We start from the raw sequence: 20,300 nt of genomic DNA on the forward strand, positions 1-20,300 counted from the left end.
AAGTAATAATGCACGCTATTGGATAAATCTCTAATAACGGAGCTCTCAGCGGAAAGAAAACTCATCAGCCGTCTAAAGGTCTTTTGGCGCACTGCAAAAGCCTGTCTGTAAAGAGCGTAACCTGAGCCGTGACCGAGGCGTTGGCCATAGAGTGGCACTAAAGGGGGTTGATACCACTTGGCATGATGCTGGACGACAGCCCACATTCATTGTCAAAGGGTCCGCTATTCACAAAGGAGAAAACGATGAAATGCTGCCATTATAATGGGGACCAAAGGGCCCGCTGGCTGTCCGACACCCGATCTCCTCTTTGGCTCTGGCTTCCTTTTGTCCCAGTATTTCATATCTGAAATATACACACACCCTTTAAAAAAAAAAAGCCCTGGATGCTGCAGCAGCGATGGACCTGAGGCTTGGCGTTTGCGTGCTCAGACATGGGGAATAAACAGACCATCTTTACCGCAGAGCAGCTAGACGCCTATCAGGTTGGTGGTAATCCTCTTACTTACTGAATGAGACGATTAGCCTCAATCACTTAAAAAAAAAAAGGTGCTTCTCTTATCAATACGGGCTACCGGCAACCGCAAACAAGGCCGTCTTCAGACATTTGACAGTCAGTCAGTCATCTGCACGCAGGGAATAGTGTTATAATCAAGGGTGGAAATGTTATTTGCTTAACAGATATATTTGAATATAAAACCAGTGCTGGAATTTAACTACAGACATAATTACCTTACTTGAGTTTGCATGCAAGTATTATTTTGCGGCCTTTTCTTTTTAAGTGTTTTCATTTGACGGTACTTTATACTTGTAGGTTTTACAGGGGAACTTGCAATTTCACATTTAGTACTTTCAGAAATGTAGAACCCTTGAAGAGCTGCATCCTTTTGCAATAACTTGACTTTTCTGCCATAATCTGATTTGTATTTGCAGGACTGTACATATTTTACAAGAAAAGAAATTCTCAGGTGAGCCAATAATTTCACAAACGTCAGAAGGGGTGCGCCATCTTACCGTAGTCATGGCTGGTGTGTGACACACAGGAAACCGCTGCATTTTGGTTTGTTCTGCACAATACTATTCTGAAACTACAGCTTCAGGAAGCCTGTCCTTCCGTGGGGGGGGGCATCGAGCATCGTGATCATTTTGGAGTTTAACGCTGAAAGTAAACGTTTTTCAAACCTTCCCTAGACTGTTCGACCGCTATCGGGATTTGGCCCCGCAGCTCGTTCCCCTTGACTACACCGGCCAGCCAGATGTGAAGTTACCGTATGAGCTGATTGGCAGCATGCCAGAGTTGAAGGTAGACCCTCTGGTCCACGCACGACCTGCAGAAGCGCTCTCTCCCTTTGTTCCCAATCCATAATTAATGGCCAACTAATCGACAGAATTCTTTGAAACATTATATGTTACCCGACCCCTTTAAACTTGAAGCACGCTGGTGAGTCCCTCAGGGAGCGCTTGTTGGAAATGGGTAAATTATATGCCTCTTTGCACAAGGACAGCAAGGTAAACAAGCAAGGTGTGTTAACAAGCTGATCTCTGACAGAAACCTTCCCCTTGCGTGGGTTCCTTGTTCCAAATTTTAGAGCTTACTGGGATTCACATGAGAAAAGCAAACCAAAAAAAAAAGATGCAAATAAAAAAAGAAGATGAGTGATGAATTGAACCAAAAATCACATGGAGCAAAGGAGAGGCATCACATGGAAGAAGCAACAATTCATAGTTGTGTCGCACTATCTAACCGGTAGAAGGACTTGCGTCCCCTCTGTCCAGGACAACCCGTTTCGCCAGAGGATCGCTGAGGTTTTCTCTGAGGACGGAGAGGGAAACATGACGCTGGACGACTTCTTGGACATGTTTTCAGTTCTGAGTGAGATGGCGCCGCGCGACCTCAAGGCTTACTACGCTTTCAAAATTTATGGTAAATGTATCAATTGTAATAATGACTGAAAGTAACAATTTTTTCACATGAGCGATGACTCCTCGTTGTTTGCAGTCCTTAATGGCATTTCCACAAGACAGCTTCGTAGCCTATCTGGAAAAGGTCAACGTGTGTTCGATGAAATTACAACTCGTGCGTGTGTTACTTGAAAAATATACAGTTGTTGAGTATTATAGAAATTAAACCAAAAAAACAGGCTGCCACAACGTCCTCTCACCAGTTGAGCAAACGTTGCTAAGTGTTATTTAATGTTATTAGCAGGTGACAATCAGAACACATAAAAAACATTACGATGAAGGTATGATAAAGGACCCTGACACCAAAAGCTGTGAGCAAATAATAAATAAATAAAAACTATGAAGCAGGTTGAATACCAGTCGATCAAACATGAACATGTTTTATGTTCTAGTACGGTATGAACACATGAAAAAGGATCCCGGTGGAAGGTTTAGGAGCTGTAAGCATGATGGATGGTGCATGGAATGTCATGAATGATTAACCAGCCTGTCACAGAGGCAGAGACAGCTTGTCAAAGGACATCTTGTCCCCAGCACGAGTCCCCCCTAATTAACAAACGCTGACGGATGAAGAAGTTATGTACACATCATCGTCGTTGTCATGGGTCAAGGAAACTCTTCATGCATTAGTTAAAGCAAAACAGGGGGGGGGGCAAGGAAGTTTACATTGTGTAAAAAGAACGGTCACATTAGCCCAGATACCTAAAATTCCCCAGAAAAGGCTGACTGAGCACATTTATGTTCCATCAGTGCCTCGACTTCAAATCAAGATATTCATTTAATATGAGGAGGAAATTCCAGTTTCTACCTTGACCATAAAACTACGGAAAAGACGAAGAGTCCAAAACATTAGCTGCGTCTGTGTAACCCAATCGATTCATCCGATTATTACATTGTTTGCTCTGTATAATCTGTATAAAGCAAATTAGCACAACAACACCAAGATATTCAGTCAAATATGCTGAATACAAAGAAATCATCAAGCATTTCACACCTTTTTCCTTTTATATTTTCTGGTAGATTTCAACAACGACGACTTCATCTGCCAGTCGGACCTGGTGAAGACGCTGAACAAACTGACCCGCAACGAGCTGACGGAGGACGAGGTGCGGATGGTGTGCGAGAAGGTCATCGACGAGGCCGACCTGGACAACGACGGACGTCTGTCCCTGGAGGACTTCCAGCACATGATTGTCCGAGCTCCAGACTTCCTCAGGTGGGCCAATGATAAACTATCAACGGTGTCATCTAATGGCCATTGACCCCCCCCCCTCCAAAACGTACTGTTTTCAACACTAATGAGGATATCAATCTATTCTTATTTCTGTTCACAGCACCTTCCACATAAGGATATAAAGAAACGAAGCAACAGTGTATATTTGTTAATCTCAATCACCCCCAAATCAACCATCTCATCAATAACTAATGTTTTTCTTCATATTGGAAAAACGTTCTGATCAGAGATGATCTGACGTTGACATTTAGCATCCAGAGTGGGTACTTTGAGAAACGCCTTGCCTTTAACGGGGGCATTGCTGTAAACACATCCGACTTATATGAACGTACAGCCTCCGCGCCGGAATTTTTCAATTGTCGCAGCTACAGAAATAACGCGTGTCACGGTGCGACTGCGGCACGTTCATATCATCACAAGGAGGTAGAAGCCAACTCATCAAGACAAGGCTCATTAGTTATGACCATCAACAGTCGATTTGTGTTTTGTATGGAAAGGGGTTCAGTTACACGGGACTATAAGAGACGCGCATGCCAGAATAGTGGGTCATAGAGGGCCAATAAAAGGAGAGCCATTCCTCATTAAAGAGGTTGAGCTCCATTGTGGTCGACTGACAGTGTCCTCTGACAGCCAATAAAGACAGTGAGGAAAGAAACTTTTATAATTTTATTAAATCAAAAGTACACATATCTACAAATTGTAGATACATTTTCATATGGGTTTAGAAAGTACAGTACAATTTAAGTAGATCTTTTTCTCAATGTGATATTTACAATGTCTTTTTCACTTTTTTTTTTTTTCCAAAACGTATTTGATTATTCTCCCTGTGTACTTCACAATCGATGGAATGAAAATATGGCTGTAAAAAGGGATATACAGTAAAATATTAAAGGATATGATTTAAAAAAACAAAGAAAATCTGAGTTTCATTTCAGCTGAACTTTATGCCATTTGAGTTCCACAAAAGGTCTTCTCTCTATGTTGGTCTATGACTTTAAGCTACAGTATCACTCAAACGAGACAAAAGCATTAATTACCACATTTAAACGTCCAGCCGCTTCCTACTTGATCTTCCGTCATGCCGCGGGCGTTGTTGTAGCAACGCCATTTCTACACAGTCCTGTGTTTGACTCAGTGAGTGACACAAAGAAAACAAAAAGCCCACCGTGTCGACTGTACGGCTCTACAAGTATGTCGGTAAATTACATCACACAAAGATGCACAGGTCCAAGATTCACAATGCATAGCTCACCTATGACAGTACTGAGGGCTAGCGGTTAAGACAAATGGCCATGGTAGTCATGAGGTCCCGAATTATTAGATATTCAAACAAAAAGAAAAGTGCAGGCAAGCAAAAAGCGAAACTTCCCTCAATAATGTGCATATAGGAGATCGGTTTTCAGACGCGTTACAAATGAAGAAAGGATTAACGAGGAGCAGTGGAAACACAGGAGACTCAACATCAATGTAAAATAGAGGGTACGTATTCACTAATTCCGACGGTAACACACAGTGCGTACTGCGCCTCTGGTGCCACCTAGCCATCAAAACAGGAGGGCCACAACCAAACAACACAGGCACAAGTGTACAATAATACTAAAGCGCCGTCTTTCAGCGGCAGACGAGCCATCGTTCACCCAATGAGTCAAGAAAACATCTCTTTTAAACTAGAATGTTGGATTAAATTGCGGGCTCGATTTTTTTCTTCTTTTTTTTATAAAGATATACTGGTACACTAGAGCAATGTTTTTCAGTGAACTAATACCAGGACAGTGGATCACTACTAGTGACATAACGTAAGAGATCAATTTATAAGGAAATGGGATTTTTTTTTTTTTAAAGGGAAAGGGCAGATTATACGTGACTCAACGTTTAACTAAATAATTGTATTGTTGTATTGCAGAACTATCACTTGGCACAGACTACGTACAGGACAGGGTTATTGGTAAAGTGCAAGGAGAGCTGCATGAATAGCAGAAGGGGCTTTCAGTGGGAAACGTCAAAAGGGTTTTAATTGTTGATGAAATAACCAGAGACATCATTTAGCTCAACTAAGAATCAGAGCTGCAACAAAACCTTCAAGTCAACTTAAAAGGCAAGATTATAGATTGTTTGGATGAGATATTGAAGTCAATTTTCAATCAAAAACAACAAACATTCATTAGTTCCAGCTACTCAAACTGAAACGTATATATATATAAAATGGTAGGAATAATTGTAGAGTACAGCCCAATTTAATTACCAATTTTGGGATAATTGTTTATATTGTACTGTGTGCACATCCTAATATTTTAATCAATTGTGAACTTGCATATGGGCCAAAATGCAGTGTCGGTATATGTTCCCACCACAATGTACAATACTTTCCAACTTGCTAACGACACCACCGAAAGCAGAAGCAAGACTACGTCACATCAATGTTCTTTGAGAGAAATGTGAATTGTATTTTTAGGATTTGTGTTGCCCAATTTCCTTCCAGCACCTAAACGTTAAGGCAGGAATGATAAAATGAATTGAACAGACGTTTTTAGTCACATCTAATGATTGTCGAGGACTACTTGCAATCCCACGTGCAGGATTCCAGTGGAGAACCTTTGAATCGAATTCCCTGCCTGCCCAATAAGTGATAATTCACATCCTTGAAAATTAACGCATGTGGAGCTCTGTTTCATTAGTATTCAAGCCCATCAGTCTCTGGTTGGCATTTACCACTTAAAAATGTAGCGGGCTCTAGTAAAAATAGTTCTTAATATGATATATGTATTTGCAAGCCCAAAACTATGACCTTTATTTAATCTGTGATCCCCGGGTTGTGCTTCCGGGTGCATGAAATATGAGTGCTTAAAAAAAAACAAAAAACGAGACTAACATCATAAGTAAGCGCCTGTCTTTTGTGTGGTGAAGAACATCTGGATAATGCTCCTAGTGGAGTCCGCTACCAATAAACCACTGACACACAAAGACAACAGACCTCTTTAGAATGAAAGAGATGCACCACTGGAAGCTTTCAGAAGAGGAAGAGGGGAAATCCTTTGCTTATTTGGAATATAACGGCTTGTGTGGACTGGGTGGACGGGCCATGGATGGGAAGAAAGAAGTAAGGGGAAGGAAGTGCTAAGAGGAAGCACAGTCCATTTATGTCCAGCCAGCTGGCAGCCAGTATGGGAACTTGGTCCTCAGAGAAGGCTGCAGCGGAAGAAGCTGGTCTTTTTCTGAGGCTCTGAGATCTTGACTCCGTGACTGCCCCCCTGCGGCGTGTTGCCCTCCTGCGAAAATTACAAATAAAACCAGTCAATTAGGTCATATGGTTCAGCAACTTCGATGTCATTAATCCTCAAAGTACTTTTCAACAACCTGAGGCTTGCTGCTATTGATGGTGAAAGCTTTGTTTTACACAATAGAATATTTAAGGAGATGGTGAAAATGTATTATTACATATACATTTATCAAGTTCTCACATTGCAAAGGAGTAAGTTGTATAGTCAAAGAGTGCTTACCAATTTTGTGTCCATTTTTGATTTGATGTCTCTGGCGAGTGTCAAAAATGCCTGTAAACCAGAATAAATACTCATGTTGACACATGGGCATAGGATCTCTTAAGCATAGTACAACTCAAAAAGAAGAGTAGCTACTTACATTTTCCACATTGATGTTGGCCTTTGCGCTGGTCTCCATGAACTTTATTCCAAACTCCAACGCGAGCTGAAAGAAAAACGTGACGTTTTACAAAGTCTGTTGACATGTTTTGTTTGATTATCAAAATATAACCCTTTGGAAGTATTTTATTAAAACCACGTCTCACATTCTCGCCCCTGTCTTTGGACACCTGCCGCTTGTCGTTGATGTCGCACTTATTACCAAGGACCATCTTCTCAACATCTGATGATGCATGCTAGATCAAGGGAAGAAACATTTATAAACACAAAATTCTACATGCAGCCATTTGGATATTTGAAAAAGTAACGAACAAAAGAAACAGGGAAGCATTTGAGCCATTAAATACCTCTTCAATGTTCCTAATCCAGTTCTTGATATTCTCAAAAGACTTCTCGTTGGTGATGTCGTAGACAAGCATTATGCCCTGTAAAAAAAAGAAAAGAAAAAAGGTGTCAATAATAGATGTCAAGATCTGTTGTTCACGGGAGGGTGGATTGTACGTGTATATATTATATATACAAATAACACAGAGAGACCCTCACCATTGCTCCTCTGTAATAGGCTGTTGTGATTGTTCGGAAGCGCTCCTGACCAGCCGTATCCCTAAAAATCACCAGAATTAAGACATTTCACATATAGACATCAACAAAGGTTTCATTTATCAGAAAGATCAGGGAAAATATGAAACATCCTGAAGACCAATATTGAAAAAACTAAGTAAGCTAACGTTAGGTGTGTGTCATCCATTCTTCATTAGCCAAATACTGGCCATACACTGCTAGCATGTCAGACGTCCGGTGTTAACTTACAGGAATTGACGTTACATATAGTTTTTGAAAACTTACCATATCTGTAGCTTTATCTTCTTGCCGTCAAGCTCTATCGTCCTAATCTTGAAATCAATGCCTGAAGGGGATAGAAAAGGTATCGGGCATTTCAATCACAACGTCAACTTGCTAGCTTAGTAAAGCTAACGCTACCTGTCAAAGGTTAACGTAACGTTAGTCGACGCTACTGGGACAAAATAATGATACTTTTAGACAAAGAAAAAACGGCAGCTCGGCCTCTTCGTTTTATATGGGAGTGTTATTTGCAGTCATAAACAGTAGAGCTGGTATAATGTTTAAATTAGCCAGCTATGGCGTGTTAAACATAAGGTTTCCGGTGTCTTACCAGAATGTAGACGGTGCCAAATGGCTAACGCTAACTGTTGAAACTTAGCTGACCGCAAGCTGGCTGGAAGGGGAGCACCCGGCATCAATTTGAAAATAAAGCACACACGTTGGTCCACGAAGACTGGATTTCTTCAAAACACACTAGTAACAGGGTTTCATTTTGTATTTATCCCGTATTAATGAGTTCATATGTGTGACATAACATGTTATTAATGACAAAGAGAAACTAACGTTACTTCCAGTCCCAAACGTAGCATAACCAGCATTTCAGTAAGTAGACGGAGCCACTGACACACATCTTTGGCGTATCGCAAATATACAGATATTACAGTTCAACGTCACATCCCCAAAGCCGTACCTATAGTTGAGATAAACGTCGAGTTGAAGGCGTCTTCTGAAAACCTGAAGAGTACGCATGTCTTCCCGACACCGGAGTCGCCGATTAACAGTAATTTAAACAAATAGTCGTATGTCTTCGCCATACTTGATATTATTGCGGAAATCCCGCCCGGCGGAACAGCGACCTAGAGGTGGAGATATTACGCCCCCTGGTGGCCCGGAATTCACCAGCTGTTTATACTGAACTGGGACCAGTGGGCGTTCACTCAGGTTTACGATCTGTACTTTTATTGAAGTGGCGCACTCTGCTAAAGTATACGTCCGAGGCCCTTGTCCACACTGCACATCGGTGACCTCCTAAATGCTATTCTTTTTACTCCGCTACGCCTATTCTGCAGCAATAGCGATATACTACAAGTACATATTGTAAAGTGCGTCACTTTAAATAAGTAGTGTACTTCTATTTTTCTTGATGAGCCTTTAAGTTTACTTAATTTGGAGTGCACCACATTACATTGTGGAATTGTATTTAGAAGGATGGATTGGTAGTAGTCATGAGGATAGTTCAGTTTTACTCACTAATGACCTTGTTTGTGTGGAAAAAAACAATGTTGAAATCAGTAACATTGTTATGGGGCCAAAGGGCCTGCAGCCCTTCTTTATCTGCAGTTTCACATTTGTAGGATCTGGTTTTAGACATCACAAAGAAAATACTGTGCATGCAAGCACACGTAAACTGAAGTGTTACAATTAGCCGAAGAACCCACAAACACACATGCGGAACTTCTACATAGTAAAAAATAACACAAAACTCGCTTAATCAGTTTAATTTGTGCTCTGAGTTCATTCTACAAACACAATTTCCAGCACCAACACTAATTAGCATATGGACCCAAAACCGGTTTTAGAGATAGGAAAACAACAAAAAAAAGAACCATAAATATATAAAAGGGGTATGTTTGTTTTAATATCAAAGATTACGAGAGAAATTTACTGACATTGGATGGCATGTAGAAAACATTTAGCAAAACAAATGTTTGCTTTTATTTTTTAATTTGCTTGATGTTCTTCTTGGCGTTTTACAAGCTATTCAGCTCCCGCAGTGTTTGGTCCAGGACTTGATGCATTTCAACGTTTTGCTCTTTTTCTTTCGATAGGTTCTCTGCAATAAAAAGTAGATCATAAAACATAATGGCTTTATCGGTGAACATAATAACTAAGAGCAATGAGTGATCTATTAATATAGGATTACAGAGGAAATTCCACAAGAAAAACTTCTCTATAATCGACCAATTTGACCTCTTTGTAACAATCAGTGAATATAGAAAAACAGGCAGAACTCAAATGACAGAAGACAGAATAAAAGAGATAAATATCTTTATTGAGCTTCAGTTTCATGCAAAAGGGGCAAGGGGCAGTGACAGCAAAGGGAGAAGAGAAAAAAGACAAAGTGCTTGCAGGCGGCCGAGGGGAGAGAACGGGAAAGCGAGAATATCGCAAACTACTCGCAAGGTTTACAAGGTGTTCATATCATTGAGGGACTGATCCAGCTCCTCGCTGATCGCCTTGTATTTGAGCTTCTGAGTGTACAGTTCGTCTGCAGGTAGAAAGGGCAGAGAGAGAGAGAGAGGCAGAATTGTGCAGACCATGAAAAAAAAGAAGAGAAATCAAAGATTAAGGATAAGAAACGTGAGAACGTTAAAGTTTGGAACAAAAGGTTGAGTGAGGAAACAGTGGATCACTGAAGGATGAAAAAGAAAAAAGTAATGTAATGAAGCATACCTTCCAGGTCATCTATGGTCTTTTCCAGTTTAGCCACAGACCTCTCCGCAAATTCTGCACGGGTTTCAGCCTTTGAAAAGATGACACACGTGTTAACCATCCTGCCACCACATAAATCACAGAATATAGTCCAGTAGGCAGGAAGTTACCTCCTTGAGTCTGTCATTCAGGATTTTGATCTCCTCCTCATACTTGTCTTCTTTCGTAGAGTACTATGGAGACAGATTTAATAGATGTGCTCAATACTTCTGTTGTAAATATCACATACATGTCAGATGACATTTGCCTCTTTTCAGATAAAGTCAGATCTTTGTTTTTTTACGGTTTTGAAGTTCATTCAGCGCAGAGAAGTAGACGTTTATGTCGGCTGTGGGTAACACCAGCTTTATAAGATGTGATCTACTGCTGACTGGCCTCACTAGGCCCCTCTATCGACTGTCAAAGCGCGGAGAAGAACACTCACCTTATCAGACTGCGCCTCTAGCGACTTGAGGTTGTTGGTGACGTTCTTCAGCTCTTCTTCCAGGTCAGCACACTTGCTACATGAATAGTAGAAATGATTATTCATTTTATTTTGTGGATACGAGCGACCTTGACTTGCTATCTGATACCAGCTGAATGACGCCGGCGAGAAGTTTGTGCGACTTGTGCTTACAGTTCTGAAATCTCTGCCCTCTCTTCTGCCCTCTCCAGCTCACCCTCGAGGATCACCAGTTTACGGGCGACCTGATATCGGAAAAAAGACACGTTAAAATCACAGTTAAGCAAAGCAGTAACTCGGCTGAACTGAGATCTCGCTGGTCGTACCTCCTCGTATTTGCGGTCCGCCTCCTCAGCAATGTGTTTCGCTTCTTTCAGTTGCATCTCCTGGATCTCCATCTTCTCCTCATCTTTCATCGCCCTGTTCTCAATCACCTTCATGCCTCTGAAGATCAGAACCACAGACCGGCTTTAGTTAAAAAAAAACCCCACAGATTGATTTGTACTATTCCATCCCAACATATGGAAACATGAGCAGGAGTCACGAGGTGATCGTTTGCCAACGCTGCACTCTGTCGTGTCTCAAATGATCAAATGAGTGGGATCAACACATTACGGACGAGGCCCGCGTGGACCGTCACCTTTCACTCTCGTCTGCAGCCTTCTCAGCCTCCTCTAGTTTCTGCAGGGCCGTGGCCAGTCGCTCCTGAGCGCGGTCCAACTCCTCCTCCACCAGCTGGATCCTGCGGTTCAAAGATGCCACATCGCCCTCCGCCTATAGCAACACACACACACACACACACACACACACACACACACACACACACGGAGAAAGAGGGTCAGAGGTCAGCCAGGAAACAAGCTGCTCCCACAAGAGGAAGGATACTGTTCAGGATGGCCAGCAGTGCACATGGGAAACCGGCCGGAGGTCCCTTTGGTTTTGGCTCTATTGTCTTAGTACTTCAGTCAAGGTTAGTTGTAACCAGTCAAACTACATGAATATTAGAAACTGCACGTTATTCAGTAATGCGTCAGTCTTCTTTGGGACCGATTGCGACACTTTGTGGGTGTGCTTTTCCCACGTTCTGACCGATTTCTTCCATGACATTATGTTTCATTGGCAACAGCCACTGTGAGCGGTGGACTTTGCAGCTTGACCAGGCCCTTTGGAAACTGCTGAAGCAGGAAGTCACAAGAGCGACAGTTTTTTTTAACCCTGTCCAATCTGAAGCGGCACAGCTGGTCTGACTGCCGCTGTAATGTTGACTCGTTTATGTTCAGGGGGACAGATCGCTTCTCCGGGGTCTGTTTCCGGTGGGATTAATACCAGATAACCCCCCGACTCGCTCTTCCTGTGCATAAGGCCGAGGAGGATAATTGTCTGCTCTTAATTTCAAACGTTACGTCAAATGCTACCGGAGGCAAAAACATATCCCGGAGTCGAGCGGGAGCAAAGATTTACTGGAAACAAACCACACGAAGTGTTCTTTGACCGACGTTTAAGCCGGCCTTTTTAGAACGGTCCAAGAAGGCCACACCTTAAGGATCAAAGCAGCCACGCAGGACCGCGGCCCCGGAGCCGGCGGAGCCTCACGGGATCTGGGGCGGGTTTAAAGTTAGATAACGCGGCCGAACTAACGTCTCCGCAGGAATGTCGCTACCACGGTGCCCCGAAGTTTCATAACCCCCTCCCCCCCCAAAAAAAGCCCACGACCACGACGACACACCTTGGCAGGGACAAAGTGGGACATTCCCACAGGGAGCATCGGCCTGCGTGGAAAACTCTCCACCATCCGCCGTGAGCACGTTGACCCGCCAAGCGGAGCGGGAGACACGCGACATAGTGGCCGATTTAAAAAAAGGCAGAGAGAAGACAGGACGCCGCTGAAGCGTTAAAGGAGGAATTGTCTCACTTTGTCGCGCAGTTCCCGTTCGGTGTCCAGCTCCCTTTGTACCGCCTGCTCCCGGTCCTCCGCCTCATCAACTTGTAGCTGGAGGCTTTGGATTTTCTTCCTGACCACCTCCATGACCTCGGTATCACTCGCTCACAAAGAGGGTCGGAGAAGAAACGAGCCTTGGAGATGTTGGTCGAGGTCGACTGGCTGGGACCCTAAAAGTTATTGATATGCGGCTACGAGGGAAAAGTTTTCTTTCTTTTTTTTTTATCTCGGGCAGGAAGTCAGGGACGTGCGGGGCTGGGATGCGGAGGAGGAGGAGGAGGGGAAGGAGGGGGGAGGGAGAGAAAAAAAGGGGGCTGGGAGTTTTCAGGAAATTTATGGCGAGTTCCTCCAATCCTGTGCAGAAGCCTGTCTGAGGTGACGTCACGGGATTTGGGAGGGGAAGGCGTGCGTGAGGTTAGTGCGCGTGTCTGCCTGTCGTGGACTTATATGGCAAATGTAAGGTGTGAATGGTCCTATCAGAAGGAGGAGCGAAAAGAGACGGAGAAAGGAAGGAAGGTGCAGACGCCTCATCGCATGAATCATATCCAGCGTGAATCATGACGCGCGGGTACGATTGTTGGCGTGCGTGTGATTGTGTGCGTGTGAGAGAGCGAATAGTTTAAGTTAGAGCGAGTGAAAGGGAGAGATATGTCCAAAGATTAACTTCTATAAAGGGGGGTGATCCTCCCTCTATGCGGGTTGTTGACCTGCAGCAGCTTCGGAATGTTACTTTGATTTGTTTGCAGACGCGACATGGAGCCATGAGGTGGCGACACATTCCTCCTCTTCCTCCTCCTCTTCCTCACCGTTCACTGCACCACCCGGATTTTATCTTTGCAAATTCAGGGTATTTGTGTGGGTGTCTGATGGGTCAGCTGAGACGAAGAACATAATAAGCATTCTTGCAGTCTGACCTTTGACCTCGGGGGTCACTGCCTTCATTAGTTTAAAGTCACGTTGTTGGCTACTTTCATCTGACGCTGTGTATTCAAATCCATTTCAGAGCAAATGTTTGGAATTGTTTAATTGTTTAGGAATTATATTCTTATTAGATAAAATACATGTCTTGTAAAAGTAGGCAGAATTTCTTTGGGTTTCGGACTGCTGGGAAGACAAAGACCTCAAGTGGGGGTTTCAACAAAGGGTGATTGAAATTGTTTTTCATTCATTTCTGACATTTTATGGATCAAACAATGAACTGAGACGATAAAAAATTCCCTAAAAATGTGAAAAACTAAAGGAATGTAATCATTATGCAGCACTTTTAAAGCCATATTGGAAAAGGATTTCCGGTGAAATATTAGAAACCATTAAAGCATTTAACAAACAAGTTTGTTCGTCACCATATTGATGTTTGATGAATATCTTCTTCAGATACTTCAGGTAACAGAGAGAAACATCATGCAAAATAGATGACCCTTGAAGGCAAATGATTACTCCCCCTTGTTGCAGATAAGGTATGTGCTGCCGGGGCCCGACAAACAAAGAGGGTAATAACTCCGCCCCAAGAAAGGCCCGAGCATTGATTCCCTAAGACGCTGCCGTATGGAGTTCTGTTTGCTTAGGCGGCATTCCTGGGATTCCTGTTCGGCTACAGGCCGTTCAAGTTTTGTCTGTGCTTGAGAAAAGTCTCTCGCAGACCTCAGAAGGACACCAACAACTCAGTGATTCTTTGTCAAAATCATACAGGTCAAAGGACCTGAGGACTGCGCTCTTGGTTACAACCAGACAAATCGCAGCTTTTTGATTATTGTGCAACCTGAGCGTCACTCTGCTGCTAGTTTCATCAGCGATCAAACTATTAAGGCGAGTCCAGGCACGGCCTTTTTTGGTGTTTTGTGAGCAGGGGAGGAACTCAGACAGAGAGTGTAAGGCCATTCATTCAATGTCTTTTAATAAAAGAGAACATCTGTCTGTAAATTCAGAAATGTGCCTCTTCTAGTGGTATTTTTCCTTTCCTGGAAAGATATTTAGTTTAGCCTGTCTCAAGGAGTGGTAATCCATACTTTTGAAACTCAGAAGTTGTGGTGTTCCACTGCAATGTGGATAATGTGTTTCAGATGCCGCTGTTGCGGATAACTTACATCCGCGGCCTTCTTCTCCGACAGTTCCAGTTTCTCCTGAGCGTCCCTCAGGGCCTCCGAGTACTTGTCGAGCTCATCCTCGGTTCCCTTCAGCTTCTTCTGCAGAGCGAGCAGCTCATCCTCCAGCTGAAGGAAGGCAAAGGTGACAGCGAGTCAGGAAGGATTCAGCAAAACCAAACCAAATAAACACTGATTTGTCAAATCCAATTTGCTTTGATTACTCGGGGGGGGAAATGTTCATTCGTGACATTTTTAGAGTAAAACCACTTATATAGACCTTTTTAATCCCCAGAACCACCCTGAGCAGGTATAAGGATTACAATATTAGCCACATTAGTTTAATATATTAACATGCTAACACATTAATTAGCAGTAAACAACAAGTACAGTTTAGGCTGAAGGGTATTTGGTCATAAACTAAAGGACTGGTGAAGTTAGCATTCGGGTCAGAGCCCCCCGATTAAAAGTCTACCAAAGCCAATGTCACCAGTGTTTGTGAAGCATGAACATCTGAACATGATTTACTAACAATCCATCCTGTTGGCTGTTTAAACATTTCATACAAAGTGCACCTGTGATCTACACAAACAGCTCTGGAATGTTTGTGTGTGTATTCCCTGTTTCTGAAGAAGTCACTTTGCTGCAGAATTTTTTGAATGCTCTTGTAACTTTTGGTGAGCCGGTCCTTTTATTGCTGCTGGAGACGGTTGTCTGTGATGTAGGTTGAGATTGTGCATTACGTTTGGCCGTCCGTCAGCCTCACAGCACTCTAATGTTCCTGCCATCGACCAAGAATAGCAAAGAAAGCATCTCTTTGGCACTTCTTGAATCGGCGCCATCCACACAGACTAAAGAACTGGGCAAAGTCTCCTAGGAATACTTGCTGGGGCTCCATGTGTGCAGTGCCGATGACAACTGTCACTCCTTAGGTGTGATCAGGGCATTAGAGACGAGAGAGAGGAGTCTTTCCATTTTTTCTCCAACTCCCTATAGTCTCCAGCATTCCTCTTGCACAGCCACTAGGATAACACAACTATATTAGCTCCATAGACTCACATCTCATATTGCACCTTCAGCTCCTTGTGTCAAGTATTACATGTGCGCTATAATTAAGTCAGCTATAGACATCTTAAGCCGTCCAATGTTCTTGCACTGCAGCACAGAATATGGATGTGCAGATATTTGTGCTGTAATTTGTGAGCTTTCTGTTGAGAATTTCAAGGCTCGGTTCTGAAGATAAGACGGCCGGCTAATTAAGTCCCGTCCTACTTAAGAGTCAGAGGAACCACTGCTATGGACCAGTTGTTTAAACTCCTGCAGGACCACTTCTGGTAGCAATCCCTCACTGCGGATACTCGTCCGCCCACCAAAAGACTCGGGGGCTCAGTATCAACTGATCTCTGTAATTCAGCATTTGGTGCCTTGGGAAATGCTTGACATTTTAAATTAAGCCCCTCAGCAGTCTTTCCCCCCGAGAGGTTTGGTATTCATTTATTCCTTTATTTAAGACCAGATCTATAAGAAAAGACTGTCTTAATATTGTGTTTTCACAAAATAATCTAAAATAAAGCTGGTTTATACTGAAACTACTTTGGTTGGAAATCATTGTACACAAAATGTAATCTAAATTAATCCATTTAATGTTACACTGTTATGGAGTACATCCCAAAACACTTCATTAACTAATTTAACAAAGTATTAATCACAGTTTGCTTAGATTAAGCAATTATTATTGCGGTAGCTCTATTATGGGATCCATAAAGTCGATCTCATTCTATGCATATGAAAGTCAATCGATTGTGATATCTCCTTATTCTCCAACTAACTGTAATAAGTGTTAAACACTGCTCTGTCAGACCGTCCCCTCCACCAGCCTCGTCTCACCAGCTTGCATTTGTCCTCCGCCGCCTTCTTGTCCGACTCGGACTGTTCTGCCCTGTCGATGGCGTTCTCCTTGTCCAACTTCAGCATCTGCATCTTCTTCTTGATGGCCTCCATGGTGACGGTTGGGTCTCGGCGTGTCGCGTGTTTTTTCGGAGGAAACTATTTCAGTTTATTGCTTCAGGCGATGGGTGTTCGGAGGACGCCGCCTCACCACGAGCCCGCACAAGGTTGACGGGAAACAGAGCAGATGCAGAGAGGAGGAGAGAGCCGGGAGGCAGAGAGGAGCGAGAGGGCAGAGAGGAGGATGCACACTGAGAGTTGACTGGAGGTTCGGAGACTGCCCCAGTCTCCAGTGACAGCCCTTTCCCCACTGTTTACCCCTTTCTCCACTCCCCGCGTCGGCTACTCTAGAACTGTGCCCCCCCCCCCACCCCACCCCTCTGCCCCCTCCCTCACATTAACTTCACTTCTTGAGGGCTGTTTGGAGGTCCAACATGGTGTACATCTCCTTATTTGGACCACGGCCCTTTTGTTTTTAAAAGGACAGGAGAGAAACAGCAGATCAGAAGAAGGAGAATGATCCAGAACTCAGGCATCCAGTGGACATTGTTCACATTAGTAACTGGAGTTGTCCCCCCCCCCCCCCCCCCCCCACACCCCCTTTTTGTCTGCATATATATATTCCTGGGCTCTTAGTTAGGAATGTTCAAATTGATCTTAATACCAGAGTTGGTTAGGAAGCACGTTCATTCTTTCAGGACTTTCATTCTACCGCTGCATGAAAAAATGGCTTTTGGAAAATGATCCAGCCGAAGAAGAAGCTGTCTGCATGTGATCTACAGCAGGCCGCCGTCGAGCTACACACTTAAACTACAAGTCCACTGCAATTAAGAACCTCTCAACCACGATTGGTCCGAAGGACCTTTATTTAGATCCGTCTTCTGTTGTTTGAGAGGCACACAACATGACGAGCATTGTTGACTGGAGGATACAATTGTGTTATTGAGATTATTTTGGTAATTTCATTTATTAAATTACATTCAATTATTTTTAGATTAAAATAATGGAAAACAGCAAGAAAATTAAGTAAAAACATGAAAACCATTTGAAATAGATATTGATCATTTAAAAAAAAAGTATAATTAATCTTGGTGCATACAGAGTTCATTTTGAAATGGCTGTAGTGAGCTGAATAGTTCTGTGTGTGTGTGTGTGTGCTGATGACATCAGCGCTAATGGACCTGTCTGCTTGCTTTCAACTCTTCTGTGCCAGTTGCCCCGGCTAAAAATAAAGATTACAAGGAAACTCAAAGAACCATGAGGCTCAAAGTGGCCATTTAAGCGAAATCTAAAGATGGACTTGGACGCACGCATGTTGTGTTTTTCATGTTGCGTTGACTCTATTGAAGTGTACATCCCCTTATTGGAGCTCCTCCCTTATCTGTAGGAGCTTTTCGGATGTTTTTGAGAAGCATGTTGCTGCCGTCTACGTGATAAAAGTCTGCTTCTGTTTAAGTTACATAGATCCCCAAAACGCCTTAAATGACATTGGAAATGCTTTGTTGCCAAGCTGTTTTTAAAAGTTGTCATTTTGGAGATTCTTGATGGCTTTCACAGGACAGTCACGACATATCAGATGGGATCATTTGTTGTGAGGTCAACAGATCAAAGCGCATGCAAAGAAATGTAAATTATTGTATTATATAGTGTTTAACTGAAATCTGCCTAATTGAATGCCAGCAGATACATTGATGCAAAAATATGTGATCTGTGGTACAGACCGAGATTGCTGTAATCTTTTACCCTTTTTTAAGGTTATGGAACTCTATGAAACGGTGAAAGTGAATAACTCTACAATCGTGGGTTCAACATAAGCTCACAGCACAACAAAGGCCCGTGTGTCCTACTCGGTGTGTTAGTTGTCTGCACACAATGTCATGACAACAGAATGATCTGATACAGCCCTGGTCGTTTTTTGTAACATATAATAATGTTAGAGGTGTTCAGGTAATGTTTTCTTTTACTAGAATTCTTCTTGGGTTGTATAGTGAGCAGCAGGTTTGGAGCCAAACCAGGGGAGGAGAACACAGAGAAATAGAGACGCAGTGGATCGGATGCAGAGTGAGAGAAATCAGAACCCTCCCACAGGAAGCCAAGCTAAACTCCTCTTCTCCTTGTATGGTAAAATCTCCCCAAAAAGCCACAGGATCGCCTTGGGAGCACAGTCAAAGTCCTGCTAAGTATAAATCCCCAAGCCATGGGAATGATGGAACAGATTAGAGTGTATATGAACACCACCATGAAGAATTCAAACTAGTACAATTTTAGGAGCCTTGAGTCTGTGATGTCATGCAAACGACATGCGGACACTGACACAACAGTTCTGGGTTTAATTGTTGCCACTCATCAATTTAACTTACTGAAAACACATTCATTTCAGTGATCAGTGGCGACGGTGATCAACCACCAACACTCAGAAAGCTTGCTGTGGCAACACCTGCAAATGCAACTTATCAAGTATGTCACACCTGGGTGATGCAGTGACTCATTGTGTACCGAGGCGAGCCCATTCTGCAACAACAGTAAAACACGTCCGCTGTGCGGCTTTCTGTACAAACACGTCTTTATACGCAGCTTACATCAAGTGATCCCCACCTACAAGCCCAAACACTGCGTATGGTGCATGCAAGTAGCTGAGGGAAGTGGCAGTCGGTTATATTTGGACCGGTAACTCAGTCCACTTGTATCCGTGACTTCTGACAATGTCTAGACTCCATCTTACAGCCAAGGGACAGGGGATCTGTCACTTTAATGAGGCGCAGTTGTCTCGCACAAGCTCAGCGCTGAAAGGTTTTGCGCCAGGAGAGTAAGAAATAAACAAAAGTCAGACGGGAGCCGTTACTACTGACCTTTCTTCAGTTGCTTCTGTTTCATCAAACGTCGTAGTTCACTTCTAGAACTAGTTCTTGCTATCTGTTCACATCTCGGTCTCTATCGGAAACAGAGGTGAAAACCATCAGCAGTTTGGGAGCAGGCTTTTAAAAACAACGTTATTTTAATGTTAAAGACTGCCTGGCTGTGAGATGATCAAGTTCATTAAGTTGCAGTATGAACTTAATATACCAGGATCCTTTCGGCACTTATGACAGTGAAGATTTGCACAAGCTCAGAGAAGTTGAATGAAAGTCTAAGTTCAGCTTTAGTGAAGCTACACACACATTTTACATCATTTAAATGAAAACTACATAATGAGTGGCTTGTTATACAAGGTGACCACAAGAAGGTGAACATGCTCTTCATTGTACTTTTGTGTTGTTAAATACATTTATTGTTTTTCATATTATTCCACAATAAATAAGGATACAAAAAGCAAAAAAAATCAGTGATAGGGATAAACACAGAGAAAGACACATGATGATCATGGTCCTCCTGTCAAAGCTACATTTCTTCATCAAAACACGTTTATTTCCCCAAAATGTCGTTTTGTAGCAAACGTCAGTATTTCCATTGAAGAGCTATAAAAACACATACAGAAACTGAGCACCTCTGATTTTGGTAGTTTCATATCATGAGAAAAGAGACCAAAAGTTGTGTAGTGCAGATGAACTGTTCATCCAGTAGAGGGAACCAGGTTTATGATCTGTGTTAATACTCTCTAACACGGAAGCTTCAAAGATTGAAGAGTATGTTGACCCGGAGGAGATGCCAACGCTGAATTTACAGTTGTCTTTGTCTAATGTAATATATTTTTGATTTGTGTATT

General features: G+C 42.8%; 3 protein-coding genes across 6 annotated transcripts; 1 reads left to right on the top strand and 2 right to left on the bottom strand.

Moving 5' to 3' along the window:
- The first annotated feature begins 208 nt into the window (after window positions 1–208).
- Window positions 209–4,451, top strand: cib3 (calcium and integrin binding family member 3). Its single transcript, XM_040169771.2, has 6 exons — window positions 209–485; window positions 934–968; window positions 1,192–1,303; window positions 1,777–1,924; window positions 2,983–3,178; window positions 3,297–4,451. The coding sequence occupies exons 1-6, from the start codon at window positions 435–437 to the stop codon at window positions 3,316–3,318; spliced, it is 564 nt and encodes a 187-aa protein (XP_040025705.1). The 5' UTR covers window positions 209–434; the 3' UTR covers window positions 3,319–4,451.
- On the bottom strand, window positions 3,849–8,749 carry LOC120814541 (ras-related protein Rab-8A). The gene is made up of 8 exons (XM_040169766.2): window positions 8,387–8,749; window positions 7,699–7,759; window positions 7,396–7,456; window positions 7,200–7,277; window positions 6,999–7,088; window positions 6,833–6,898; window positions 6,694–6,744; window positions 3,849–6,462 (listed from the first exon to the last, which is right to left on the bottom strand). The coding sequence occupies exons 1-8, from the start codon at window positions 8,508–8,510 to the stop codon at window positions 6,373–6,375; spliced, it is 621 nt and encodes a 206-aa protein (XP_040025700.1). The 5' UTR covers window positions 8,511–8,749; the 3' UTR covers window positions 3,849–6,372.
- A 429-nt stretch (window positions 8,750–9,178) lies between these two features.
- LOC120814495 (tropomyosin alpha-3 chain) lies at window positions 9,179–17,137 on the bottom strand. Of its 4 annotated transcripts, none has more exons than XM_040169760.2 (9): window positions 16,538–17,137; window positions 14,654–14,779; window positions 11,271–11,404; window positions 10,957–11,074; window positions 10,805–10,875; window positions 10,613–10,688; window positions 10,299–10,361; window positions 10,150–10,219; window positions 9,179–9,529 (listed from the first exon to the last, which is right to left on the bottom strand). In XM_040169760.2, the coding sequence occupies exons 1-9, from the start codon at window positions 16,649–16,651 to the stop codon at window positions 9,447–9,449; spliced, it is 855 nt and encodes a 284-aa protein (XP_040025694.2). In that variant the 5' UTR covers window positions 16,652–17,137; the 3' UTR covers window positions 9,179–9,446. The 4 variants fall into 4 exon arrangements, with proteins under 4 accessions (XP_040025694.2, XP_040025695.2, XP_040025697.1 ...); XM_040169761.2 differs by having other exon boundaries at window positions 9,179–9,964; window positions 16,538–17,135; XM_040169763.2 differs by lacking the exons at window positions 14,654–14,779; window positions 16,538–17,137 and adding an exon at window positions 12,543–13,987.
- Window positions 17,138–20,300: the final 3,163 nt, after the last annotated feature.

The sequence above is a fragment of the Gasterosteus aculeatus genome, chromosome 3 (genome assembly GCF_964276395.1).
Source record: "Gasterosteus aculeatus chromosome 3, fGasAcu3.hap1.1, whole genome shotgun sequence".
Classification (NCBI taxonomy): domain Eukaryota; kingdom Metazoa; phylum Chordata; class Actinopteri; order Perciformes; family Gasterosteidae; genus Gasterosteus; species Gasterosteus aculeatus.